Source organism: Podarcis raffonei, chromosome 3 (assembly GCF_027172205.1).
Source record: "Podarcis raffonei isolate rPodRaf1 chromosome 3, rPodRaf1.pri, whole genome shotgun sequence".
Lineage (NCBI taxonomy): Eukaryota > Metazoa > Chordata > Lepidosauria > Squamata > Lacertidae > Podarcis > Podarcis raffonei.
The window spans coordinates 65543718-65557967 of NC_070604.1; the positions used below are offsets into that span (position 1 = coordinate 65543718).

The window sequence follows — 14250 nt, forward strand, 5'->3', positions numbered from 1 at the left end:
GGTGGTGGGAGAGGCTCTTCCTCCTCCCCCGGCAGCCTCAGGGAGCGGAGCGAGAGGCAGCCTCGGGGCGCGGAGCGAGCAGTTGGGACGCCGAAACTTTCTTTTGGTCCGAGGGTTTTGGTTTAGCAACTTCTTCAGGCTGTCGGCGCTGGGTTTCATTTTACTTTTGTCTCTCTGAGAGGGAGAGAAAGCAGCAGCCCTGCGCGGAATGGAGCCTGTGATTTGACTTGGCCGGGGCAGCAGCGGATCTGGCCGGCGCTTCTCTCCTCCTGCTTCTTTCCAGCAGGTAAGCTGGTGAATAATTGACGACGCCGAAGAGCGTAATGCGATTCCGCGCAGGGGAGGACAAAAGGGCAGCAGCCCAAGAAGCGCGCACTCTCTCGCTCTCTCTCGTCTCCCCCCGCGAGCCTGGTGGATTGGAGACCACAGACAGACAAGAGTTTCAAAGCCTGGTGTTTGGTGAGGGGTTGCAGTTCTCCTCAGGAAACGAGCAGTCAGCTGGGGACAAAACTCTGCAAAGAAGCTGGATGCACGTGGGGATTGGAGTCTGACTCGTAGGTCGCAGCAAACCCCCTTCTCTCTCTCCACCACCCCTTATGGGAGACGAAGGGGATCACCCAATTCCTTGGTGCTCCTCCTGCTTTTCTTATGCCACACGTGGCAATAGTGGACTTACTGATCTATTTCCAGAAAAAAAGAGCAGCACTTGAAAAGAGTTGGCAAATTCGTCGTGTGCCATAGGCTTTGGAGGCGGAGAGGCCGCTTCATCGGATAACTTCTTTGGAATGGGATAATAATACAGGAAAGCCTTCCATTCTATTTGGAACGTGGGTCTGGGCGCCCAGCTTAGATTGTCAGTGGTAGGATGCTTGAAATGCGAGGAGGCTTTAATCGCTGAAAGTGTGCGCCCCTGTCTTTAACTGTCTTTGCCTCCTCCTTCCCAAAAGAGCATTAACCTTCAGGTACAGCTTTAAAAGCTCTGCAAAATGGTCGCCTGTCTCGCTCACCTTTGGAGTTCTAGGTGCACTCAAAGCTTCTGTGAAACACAAATTTCTCATTAGCTTTTCAGAGATACAAATCTCACTACCTGCATGCATTTTGTGGAAAGGGGATCAAAGGAGGCTTAGGCTAGAGTTAATTCTTTTCCTGCGAAGAAGTGCTAGTGGGTTTGATGGCCCTGGTTGTGCCCACCTATGCATGGAGGAATTGGTGGGTAAAATGAGTAGGGGAAACCACCTGTTGCTTCCACTTGAGGTGGAAGGCAGCTGCCACCTTCTTCCTTATCTGCCTTACACTCCCTCCAGACACATATGTAGTAGCTTGTGGAATAGTCACTGGTTATTTTAAGGCAAGAGAACAGTGACCTCACTTCTGTTGTTGTTTTTAACTTACTTGGATTTGTTTCTAATTAAAAAAACCCTTGCTTGCTTTGCTTCGAAGCAGAATGTGATGAGAGCAGGCGTTGGCTGCCCTGCTTCAAACAAGCTCAGGGTTCTACAGAAAGGGCTGAAGTGGGCTGGCCATTTCTCTTGAAATTAATGTGTGCAATATCTGGAAAGATGTGTGGACTTGGCATATGAGCAGATTCTGAGGCAAGGGGTCTAGAATATTTTCTGGGCAGAAGTCATTGTAGCAAAAGTACCTTTGAAAGGCAACTAGAATATGAACCGATTACGTATGCTGTGGTTGCTTAAGTGTGCGTATAGTGTGTGTGGACAGCTGGGAAGGGCTGAGAGTTTGGGCTGGATGGAATCCAAACTCATTCTACGTGTGAAACTTGACTTTGACAGTTGTACCTGGCAATTCAAGCAGTCACATGTTGAGTGAAAGTCTGAGCAGATTTCCTCATCTCAAGACTCATGACATAATTTGGTCTCTTTCCTTTCCCCCAAGAGACTCATGGAGTGATACTCTTGGAAAGCTGAAGTCCATACCCTCTTTTTATCTTATTGCTTGCATGATGGCCTACAGGAAATTCCATCTCTCAGCTCCATTGAACCTTAGAAGGTGGCTGTAATACAAATAAATGATGATATATTGTAAACAATTCTAAGCCCTTGGGGGATGGTGGGAAAATTAATACTGCATTGAGGCTTTAGTAGATTAGTATCATTATCTCCTTTTTTGTAGGAAATAAAAGTTAGAAAATAGACAGGGTTCATGTTGAGAGACTACATTGTCTTCCACCTAAAATGTTATATGGCTAAACTATATAAGAGGCAAATAACTCTTCCTCCTCCCTGTAGCTTTCGGAGAGCTAACCAGTCTCATCCAGGCAGGCTGGAAAACAGCTGGAAAACTGTTTCCTTCCACATAAATAAGGAAGTCAATCCAGCCACTCCCAAGCTGTGTTCTAGTCTGTGGGCCAGGATTTCTTTAAAGTGGCAGGCAGTGATGAGAATTGTGCTCTTACAAAGTGTAAGGATGCAATCCTATACACATTTACCTGGAGCAAAGTCCCACTAAATTCAGAAGGACTTGTGAGTAAACATATACAGGATTGAATTGCATTTGATTGTGTATGGAATAAATCTGTAAGTAACCTTATAACACAGGCTAATTGGATTTTGATTGTGACTTACTAGATATTGCTTGACCTTTGCCCATACACACACACTGTCATGGATACTAAGTTTAAAAAGCACTCTGAAAGCACAGCATGGTACCATGTAATTAAGTGGGTAGTACTGAAAAGCTCAAGTTCTAGAATTTGTCAGTAGCCTCCTTAGGTCTTCCTTTTTTATCCTCTCCTGGAGTCTATCCTCCCATAGACTCTGATTACAGAGTAAATTGACCTTCGGGCATCTGTAAGATAAGGAACTAGTCCAAGGCTTAAAAGGAGCAGCAGCAAATGAGGATTTTTAATTACACAGTTTTAAAAATGAGGAGGCATGGATTGAAAGTATTGAAATAGTTACAGCGATACCTATAAAGTCCTACTTGAGAAGAACTATTTACATGTATTTATTTGAGTGTGTTTATGTTTCAGGTATTACTTCAAAAGCAGGCTGGAGTGTGAGCAGTGTGGACAAAGATTTTAAATAATTCTACTCAGGAATTCTGAAGCTGGGGCGGAAAAAGGATGGCCAAGGTTTTGGATGAAGGACTAGATGGAGGGCGCAATGAGTTTAGCAACATCATTAAATCCCGATCTGGTGAGTTTCAAGCAAAAGTTTCCAGTCCTTTTTCTTGTGAATGCTTCATGGTAAAAACAAACAAGTGCCATTTACTTGTCATAAACAGAAGAGCTGAACTTCATGTTATGTACAAATGCATGTAGTGGTAGCCTGATGGCCCTTTTTGAAACAGGAAAAACCTGTTCAGGGAGCCTGCAGTTGGGAGTACTAGAGAAACAGCACCGCAGGAGAGAGGTGTTTTAACCATTTCTCTGCCCTTAAATGCCCCAGCACCTGCCCCTGAACCATGGGGGATTCAGATGCCTGTTCATCTTGTTTACTGTCACCTTCTCCAAAGCAGGCTACTGTGTTTGCAATATGGTACAACCAGTGGCTTTGCTACTGAAGTGCCATAACCTTCAATAACCCACCCAAACTGGCACTTCTTCTGTTAAAAGTACTCTCTGGCTACAATTATGCCACTTGTCTGTGAATGTAATTTGGTCCTCTAATTCAAACACCTGATGTGTCTGTCTGTCAAAGCATTGTTCTGTATGTTGGATTCCTGGTTCTACTTGAAAAGACTCTTGACGCACCATCATAAAATAAGAGTAATTATAGGCTTCTGTTTTTCTGCAGAGCTAATCATGTCTGTTTTTTTAGGATCCAATTACATTAGGCTTTATTAAGTCTTGTTTGGGCCACTTGTTTGCGGCTTAGAAAACTTACTGTGCACACTGCAAAACGCCTTTTAAAATATTTGTGAAGTTGAAGGTAGTACGTGTCTCTTCGGGAGTTCCCTGGGGCTCTAATTTAATGCCTTACCATAAAACCAGAATTGCAGGACTGGTCAGGGCAGGGGGGGAAATGTTTTGCACACTTGGGAGTGTTTTTTCTTCTCTGTGCAGTCTTGGACGGTATCTTTCATGTGGACAGGGTATGATTGCACATACTTTGAAAGAGCCCACTTGAAATTCTGTACTCCCTCCCGTCTGCTGCATCCATATATCTCTTGCCATGCACAAGTTATTTAAGCCCTGCACACTTTTCAGAATGGGCCACAGGGCCGTCTTTAGCATATGTGCCACTGGGATGCCAAGATCTGCCCAGCACCTCCAAATTCAGTTTAGCTCGCAAATTAACTTTTATTATGCCTTATGTCACTATTATAATTTGAAAAATAGTGCTCACACCTGTACGGCTCCAAAAGGAGGTTTTTTGTGTGTGTTTTGTTTAAAACCAGCTTTTCTAAAGAGGAGAAAGAACACACTGGGAGTCGGTGTAAAGACTCCACGCATGCGTTTACGGTCGTAGGGGGGTGTCTGAAAGATGAGACGGGCGGGCATTGTGTACATGCGTAGGAGAGCCATCTCAGGCAGCCTTTCATTGTGAGAGTAACCTTATTTCTAGAGGAGCTGGGAGAGCCCTCGTGCATATACAAGTTCTTCTTCCGGAGCCTGTGTGCGCTCCTGTCGCTAGATAGGCACGTTCTCTTTCTGTCTGTCTCTCCCTCTTTCCTGTCACTTCCCCTCCTCCCGGCTTTGGTGAGTGAGACTTTCCAGAGAGTTCTCTCTGCTCTTCCGCCTGACGCCCCCCCCCGAATTTGGTGCCTGGGTGCCCCGCACCCCTTGCACCCCCGGGTAAAGATGGCCCTGATGGGCCACAATGGCATCTTGTCAGTTCAATTGTTGAAGAATGAGAGCATTTCTCCCACTGCCCCCAGTCAGCTCACTTTCAAATACACATATATGTGGTTTGTCTTATCACACAATTAGCTGGGTATAGGAAGCAATTCTGTGATCACTATTTTGGGTCACATCTGAACCAGGGCTTGTTATGCTCCCAGTAAACCATGTCTAGTAAATCAAGAACAAACCTATAGATCTCAGTTTGCCAGGAGTGAACCAAATCACAATTCCAGGTTTTGATGTAATATGAAGTTAGGGATCATGGTTTGTTTATGTGCAGAGTGAAAGCGCCCTCTTAGTAGCATTCATGGTATGGTAAACTCTGAGATTGGCAGGTATTTGTTAGGTTTTTGACTTCTGAAAATAATTTTATTTGGAGATATCCTTTATGTGCATATTTAAAGATTTATCAGCATACTTCATTTTTTTGTATTTCCTGAATTAAAAATACAAGCTTTAACTCTTGAACTTTTGTGATGTTAATAAAATTAGGTATATAAGCTCTATACCAGGAATGGATAGGTGCTGCTATACGCCAGCTTCCATCATTCTTGATCATTGGCCATATTCCTGTGGTTGATGGGTGTTGGGATCCCCTTCAGAAGTGGAGGGCCAAAGGTTCTCCATTCCTGCTGTATAGGGAGGGATTATTTCTGAGTAAACATGCATAGAATTGCACTGTGCTCTTGAGCTGACCTAAACAGAAAGTCAGCTACAGAAATCACTGGAATTGGGCCTGCCTCTTGTATTTACCTTTTGCGAATTTTCCTGAATCTTAGTTATTTATTACTCTGCATACCTGAGATAGGAGCAGAATCTGGGAGAGGGATTTCTCAATGAAAAGGGTGCAGTTCTTCAAAATACACTAGTCAACAAATTAAAGACTTGTTGTCAGGACTGGTATTTGTGTTTTTCATCTTAATTGCTCTAGGAAGGGAAAAGTGCTAAAGGGAAGGAATACTTGTGCTAGTCCTCAAATGGAGTGTTACTAAAATGAAATAACTCTATTCTGTAATGGATAATGCAGAATAAAAGGTATAATTATACTATGATTTGTATTTTGATAATGATCTCTATTTCATTTGGGTGATATTCAACCAATCATACTCTACATAGACACTATATAGACTCTACATAGACATAGAAGTTACTTGCCCATTGATTTTAATGGGTCTTTTCTATGTGTGACTAATGTTGGATTTTGCCTTCTGTCAGTTGTATGTTATGTACAAATGATCTAATAAAAAAAGTTGCTTGCCCTGGTGCAGAGGGATAAATGTTTAAAAGTCTTTCGAAGATAGTTGTACACTTTCCCTTTCGTGAAGCTACATTATATTTTAAAGGAGAAAAAATTGTTTATCTGTATTTTAAACAAGCACACTAAATTAAGATGTTGCTTTGGATACCAAGAATGTTTTCATAACTTCAAGGCCCAAAAGCCAGTAATATAATCCAATAGTTTATTTTGTTTTTCCTGCTGGAATGCCAGAATTTTAGCTAGAGTGCAGTGCAGAAAGAATTCAACTAAAATATGTTACAGGTGGGAGTATTGTTTACTCTTAAAATTCTGAACAGTGACTTCTATTTCTAATCACATTTATTTTCAACTCATGGTGCTAATAATCAATAATCTTCTTTAGGTAAAATTAGTAGCAGATTACTAGTTCACACAACTCTTGTATCAGTTGATGTTGACATTACTTTATCCTAGATAACTAATGCTAATGTTTGGAATTCCCATGTCATATGAGGTGTCTTGTTTGACCTTGGCTCCATAACCTTCCCAGCCATAATCTATTGTTTCTTCCACAGAAAGTCAGTGGGGGCCATTATCTTGCATCTGGCAAGGTCAATGGGCTGCAGTTGCAGCATGCAGTTCACTTATGTAGGGAAAAGTAAAGCTGTGCTGTCTGTCAGGCGTTCACAACAAAGCTGCAGCGCCCTGTTTCTCATGTTGGCTCACTAGAAGTCTCTAGGAAGTCCACAAGCAGGGCATGGACAATAGTTCTCCTACACTATTGTACCCAGCAGGCTGTGTCTGAACCTGGAGGTCCCATTTAAATATCATGGCTAATGACACTTTGTTCTTTGCAAATTTTGCTAAGCCCCCTTTAAAGCCATGTAAGCCAGTGGCCATCACCACATCTTGTACCAGTGAATTCCTTAAGTTTTGCATTCTGTGAAAAAGTACTTCATCTAAATCTATTGTTCTGAATATATTGCTAGTCAATTTCTTTGGGTGAGCCCAAGTTTTCGTATTATTGGAGAAGGACAAAAAGTTATTTCTAATCATGCTGTAACATGGTTGAGAGTTGTGTTCAACTCTTTCATTTTTTCTCTTGTTTCATAACTTCACCATCACCACTTCCTAATATACAGGAGATATATATGCGTGTGTGTGTCTGTGTGTGTATATATATAGGAGTGCCTGCCGTGCTCTGGTCCATGGGGTCACGAAGAGTCGGACATGACTAAATAACAACAACATATATATATAAAACGTGTAAGAAGAAAACACAAAAAGCAAAAGTCTCGAACTATTGATTGGAAGATTGGCACACACTTGTGCACTGCCTGGTAGATTTTTAGGCGATTTAGAAATTTTAAGTAGTCCATTGGTGCATATTTCCATGTATGGTGGGATTGCCCTAAAGTAAAAGCATTTTGTTATTAGTTTTTGCTAATAAAATAACAAAGCAACAAGCAGTAGTCTTTACAGAATATTTTTACAGAAGACATTGTAGACTTACACTGCAAGGAGCTTTTTGGGCATATGTTAAAGCTGCAAGGATTGCTATCTGGGCTTCTCAATCTGGCTATTTTATTATATCACCATGTTATTATAGAATTGTAGAGTTGGAAGGGACCCTGAGGATCATCTAGTCCAACTCCTTGCAGTGCAGGAATATGCAGCTGCCCCATACGGGAATTGAACCTGAAACCTTCGTGTAACCAGCACCATTCTCTAATCAACTGAGCTATCCAGGCATATGAATGACTGTCAGTAAAACTAATTTTTATGCTGTTTACTGTTATATATTAGTGTTACATTTTATTTTCACTTGTTTGTGAGCTGTCCAGAGAATATATGCTTATATATCATTGGACTTAATAAATTCAGTTAAAATATGGTGTTTATGACTCCTGTGACTTTTCAAGCAGAGATTGAACGATCTCTTTTTTCCAAAGACTTTGTTTTTGTATTTTTGAAAGTAGTAATACAATCTCTTAAACACCAAATGTTCATTATGTACTCAGCAGCCAGGAGGTGTAGATTTTTTTTCAATGAGAGAGCCATGACTTAGAAGTATAATACGAATCTGGAAGCCCTGCAGATATCGGAGGTGGTTTACAGCCTACTGTTCATATGTTTTCCGCTATTTGTCATCCAAGGACCTTGTAAGATCACTGAGTGACACCCAATGATGCCTGCCCACTTGTACATTGGAAATTTGCTTGTGCAACAGGACTGGTTTCTCTTCTCTCTCAAGGCATTCCCTAGATTTTGGGGGGGGGGTGCTGGGGGTCTCCAGTGGGGAGGACAGAAAGGAAAAGCCCTGTTACTTGCTTGTGCTGGATCTTACTTGCTGAAATTATTATTTTACTAAGGCCAAACTGCCATTCTGTAACTAATAATTTATGTTTTGAAAGTTTTAACGCATGCACTGTTGTATTTAACAACTTCTCTTACTCGTCCTGGAATGTAATGGACTTGTGAGTTTAAATCTCTACTATGACCTACACAGAGATTTAAAGGAATGTGAAAGCACAGGTATGGGTAGCATTCTAGGATAGACTGCTGATGTAATTTTGGTTATTACATTCATCAGTGTTAAGAGATTTTAAAATAATAATAATAATAATCTTTAAACTGCCAGGCACGATCAACTTAGTCTTACACTTCAATTGGCTTTTCTATCTTTACTTATGCAACAAAATAACAATTTTGTACTGCTTTGCTTGTTAATAGATATAAATGTTTATGTAATTCAGCTTTGGTTTGCAAAAAATGCACAGCGAGGAGACGGCAATAGAAATATACCTACAATTTTAAAGAATTGCATAGTTTAGAATAGGAGATATGCTTTATAGCGTATGCTTGAGCTGACTTTTAACCTATCAGGAATTTCAGTTGTGATTATAGATTTTAGTATCCAGTGTTGAAACTTCACTGGGGCAAAGGTCTTCTGTGTGTGTGGGCAGTGGAACTTCTTCTCCCTCAGCCAGTCCCTCCACCTACTGTGTGCTCTCAAAATCACCTCCAGAAGACACTCCAGAGCAGATTTTGGGAATGTACAATGGAAAGATACAAAATGGAAGTAGCATCATGCCAGTGGTACTAACCATGTGGAGCATTCAGTAAAACCCAATGGCATATGCCTCAGTTTAAGTGTGGACCTCACTAGTACAGTCATACCTCGGGTTACAGACGCTTCAGGTTGTGTTTTTTTTTTGGGTTACGGACCCTCCAAAACCTGGAAGTACCAGAACGGGTTGCTTCTGGGTTTCGGCAGTCGCGCATGCGCAGAAGCGCTGAATCGCAACCCGCGCATGCACAGACACGGCGCTGCGGGTTGCGAATGTGCCTCCCACATGGATCATGTTTGCAACCCGAGCGTTCACTGTATAGGACGGTCTAGGTAAGAAATAAAGCAGTTCTGGTTTCAAGAGACAAAGAGAGGTGGCTTGAATACAGTGGTACCTCGGGTTACATATGCTTCAGGTTACGTACGCTTCAGGTTACAGGCTCCGCTAACCTAGACATAGTGCTTCAGGTTAAGAACTTTGCTTCAGGATGAGAACAGAAATTGTGCTCCAGCGGTGTGGCAGCAGCAGGAGGCCCCATTAGCTAAAGTGGTGCTTCAGGTTAAGAACAGTTTCAGGTTAAGTACGGACCTCTGGAACGAATTAAGTAGTTAACCCGAGGTACCAGTGTATTGGCTTCTATGGAAAGGTGACAGTGCAAGTTCTGCCACTTGTGTAGTCTAGCACTGGGGGGGGGGGGATTGTTATTTGGCCTCAGGAAATTTCAAAGTCCACCTTTGTTATCTAATATACTTCCTTGACATCTGTTAAACCTTTAATAATACCAGAACCAGGAATGGCAACTGTTTCCCTAAAGGAAAACCCCATACTGCAGTGATATGCCCAATTTCTGGAGAGTAAGATTCCTTAAAATCAGTGTACTGTAATTTACTTCTCAGTAGAAATGCTTAGGATCACACTGTTATAATTTTAATAAGCTTTTTAAAAATCCACATTAGTTTGTATCTTCAAACATTCCAGAATATTTATTGCAGTTCATAATAAAAAGAACAAATATGGATTACTATGGAAGAATCTTGGTTATGCACTCCTCATATTTGGTACAATTAATATAAAGAGGACATAACTAAGATGCTTTCATGCTAATATGGATTCACATTCTAATATACTCTTTGTTTTCAATTTAATATTAGGTCAATCCATTCTTGAGCTTCGTTAGATGTGTGACCATTGCCATTCTTGAATGAAAACTCTTTATTTGCCCTTATCTTTGAAAATTATTCCCACCTACTCAGACTTCAGGGTATTGTTTTGCTTTGCTTTGTAATGCTGGCTGCATTTAACTTTGTTGGGAGGAAAGGAGTACTGTGTTTAATTAGTACTTCAGGATTGCTGAGTGAGTGGGAGAAAGCATGGGAGAAACAATTTAATGTGGGGAAAAAGCAGAACAAATTTACTGTGGTTAAAACATCAATTTCTAGTGCTTGTAGATGCTATGCTCTTTTGAAATTTGCAAAACTTCATGTATCAAATACACTATTCTACCTTCGTTGTGATGCTAGTATTATGCAGAAGTGTAAAGATCTAATATCGGGGATTATATATATATATATAAAGAGAGATTGAACACTTTGGAGTGTTATTATTTCCATAATAGCTATGTGAGGTAAGTTATGCTGATATCTGGTAACTGGTCCAAGATGATCAAGTGAGTCTGAGAAGTGACTTAAAAAGACACAAAATTGTGTCTTTACTCTCCCCCCCCCCCCTTTGTATGCCTTGTTTTCCTTCTTCAAGGTGTGGTTTTGAAAATAATAAATGGGAATAGAATATTGAAGCAGTTGAAAATAGTGAATTTTAAACAAGTGCCCCTTCTTAAGGATATGACTTATAAAAAGCTTCTTTGTTTTAAAGGCTAAAGAAACTGCTGGTGATCACTGCCCAACAGGAAGCTTCTCTTAAATAGCAATTTTAGATGTCTTGAAAGATAAAATACACAGCACTAAAGCAAGGAAATGCCTGGCTAGCTGCCTCAAAGAGTTCACTCTTTGTGGTCTGTTCAAACAAAGGTTCCCACCTGTGGTTCGTGATACTGAGCAATATCCACCTTGGTTGGGAAGGGGGAATGTGTAGGCAGAAAACTAGAATATCAAATATGAAGGTAGAATAGCTAATTCAAAGGTTTCCACTTTGTACTACCTGGGTTAACTACTAAGGGGACAACCATGTTTGCTTTTTCATGTGTCTGCCCCTGCCAAATATAAGCAGGAGGATGGGGAATAGTCTAAATTTTACATCAGCACTCTAGAATGTAGTATCTTTAAAAAATCTGTTGACTTATTTTTTAAATTTCCTCTTGGGTTTTTTTTAAAACCCCTGGGAAGATGCCAGTCACAACAACTGTTCAAGTTTCAGACTGCAGTAGCACAAGAAAGTCCAGTGTTGGTTGTAATTGCATTTGCCCTTTAAAAAAAGTCTTCATGAAAGTGGACTAAAGCCTCAAAATACGATGCTATTTGAAGAGTTCACCGATGAGAATTAAGTTCTTCTGATTTTTCCCTCCTTGACACTCAAACAGTTGCTGTTGATAGTACTAGCTGCCTTGGCAGTTGCATGCTATTGGAATACTGCAAGTGAAAGTGAACTTGTCACACTCTCCAATTAGTCAGGAAGCATTTCCTGAAAATTTAACACCAGGCAACTATATGAGGGGAGTTCCCATGTTTGTTCATAGAACTTCAGCATCTCACCAGCTGTGTCTGACTTCCATTGGATATGCAAATTCTGTCAGTTGTATCTATTCAATATATAGACCAGCTAAGGGAAAACGTCACCAATAATAAAACAACAAACTACGTTCATTTGCTTTGAAATGGTTTGTGATTCAAACTGTCTGTGTGCCTTGGTGGAAGTAATACTAGCTAGTGATTTTTGTGGCAACAAGTCACCTGGACTTTTAAAAGAGATATTTGGCAGGCTTGGCTTGGGCCATTAACTTAACTAAAGAACTCTTTTTCTACAGAAGAGACAGGAAGTCTGCCACCCTCCCAATGTTGTTGTACTATAAACTTTCTCATCCCATACTGTTGACCATGCTGGCTGAGCCTGATGGGAGTTGAAGTCCAACAGCATTAGGAGAGCCCTGGGCTCCCCATCACTATTTTACAGAATTTCATCTTGCAGATATAAAATCATAGGCTCTCCTCCCCCATTCTGGATCTTGAGACATGGGATCAATTGCTTGCCTTTTACTTTTCACACCTTTTTATTTAGTTACACAGATTTGAATGTTTGTCTAGAGCTGTACTGATTGCTGTGTGCGTCATGTGTTGCAGGAATTGGTCTAGTTCTGCTAGGCCTTGGCTAGCAGTGGCCTGCAGGATGCATAGTGAATATTTCTGATGTCAGAAGTTCCTAGTTCTGTAGTTGCTACTGGATAGCTGTCCTTTGAGTTTGCAGTGCTGGAGGCTACTGTTACCTTTCCTTGCAGGTTACGGTGTTTTCAGGCTTTTTTTGTTGTAAAGTTAATACTTCAATACTTACGGTGTTGAGAATAATGCCTTTTTTATCTTTAATGAGTGAAAGTGAGATTAGAGTTTTCTGATACACCAGAGCAGGGATTTTATGACTAGTGTTGGCCTTTCTTTGTTCCCTTCTCTCTTTTCCTCCCTCTTGGTGGTGTAGGATTTGACACTTCATCAGACTTGGAAGAAGGCCATATCTGCATGGGACATGGAGTTTGAAGTTGCTATTGAGATATATAGTTTTTGTGTTTATTTTTATCTCCTTTAAAAAATGCACAGGGGAGAGAAATTGCTATGAGGAGAGGTGGGAGTAGGGAGGGAAACAATGAAAGTAGGTGGAGACATTGAAGGAAAGAAAAACATCGTTTGTAGGCACAAAATTGTAGTTGGGGAGAATGGAAAGCTACAGGAAACATGTAGGTATATATTGTAAATGGTTTGCTTTTTTCACACAATGTCAACATGTGCTCTAATTCAGCAGTAGGGCTGGGTGATATATCAATAGATCGTCCAAAACCAGTTTGAAGTCCATGTAAGACCAGTTTCATAATTTTTGACCTGGCAATATATTGTGAATCATGGTGTGTGTGTTTGTGTGTGTGTGTGCACACGTGTGCGTGCACCCTATGCAAAAATCACAATGTGGTGTAAACCATGAAACCAGCCAATGCTTCTCTGGATTCCAGCAGCCCCTGTTAACTCTGCCAGCTCAGCTCTCCCCTACCCCCTGTAGAGGTCAGCAAATCACAAAAGCAGGTGCCAGCAAAAGTCACGATGCAGGAAAAACCATGAAGTCAGCCAACATTGTGATATATCAGTATATCATGATGCTTGGCTGGTGATATATCACAATGTTGAAAACCAGATATTACCAAGCCCTATCCAGCAGAATAGGAGAAATGGAAAGTAAGATTGATGGTTCTCCAGTCTGTGGCTTATAAAGCATACTTCAGTTTTCTCTACCCTGTGGCCGACCATTGGTTCCTGTTTACTTCTGAACTTGGAAACTGAGTCTTAACTCCTGTTTATGATGGAACTAGGATCACTTCCAATGACTTGTTCTCAGGCTGATAACCATTGTTTATGTCTGAACCAGGTCTTTATCTATATGAATTCATTTTACTGGATTGTGCTTTTTGAAACAGCATCTTTCTCATGCTGTTGGTCAGTTTTCCTCGCCGCCTCCTGTGTCTTCTCAAGCTCTTCTTTCCCACTCCTTCAGTCCACTATCTGTGAGAGAAGAAAGTGGTTTCCATGGGGGGCGCGGGTGGCCAGAACAAACTTGTGTTTACTCTGTTGAACTATAACAGTATGAAATAACCAATAGAACTGTAACTGGGATTCTTGCATGTGAATGCACTGGAACTGTGCAAATTGGTTTCTTAAGTATAAATTCACGTTATAAGCGGTTTTACATAAGTTCTATTATGTGCACAACTCTAAGTCCTTCACACTGAAATCCTACTTGAATTCAGGCATTTGAAAAAGTATTACATTTCTATCAGCATGTATTCTTCAGTGCCATCACATTAAACACTTAATTCTTTAAGCCTCTTGCACCCAAATAAGCCACTTCGTCCATTCCTACCAGCTTTGTTCTCTATACATGAGGCTTTGAAAACTTAAGGTTGTATGTGTTTAAATACTCAGTTCCAG

At 41.0% G+C, this 14250-nt stretch overlaps 1 protein-coding gene across 5 annotated transcripts in view; it reads left to right on the forward strand.

The window, feature by feature from the left end:
* The first annotated feature begins 3002 nt into the window (after window positions 1–3002).
* The window catches only part of UTRN (utrophin), a 316563-nt gene continuing 305315 nt past the window's right edge, over window positions 3003–14250 (forward strand). For all 5 annotated transcript variants that reach the window (XM_053382087.1, XM_053382090.1, XM_053382092.1 and 2 more), the window contains exon 1: window positions 3003–3155. In XM_053382087.1, the coding sequence (XP_053238062.1) occupies window positions 3083–3155 (73 nt within the window). In that variant the 5' untranslated portion in view covers window positions 3003–3082. The remainder of the gene's footprint in view (window positions 3156–14250) is intronic.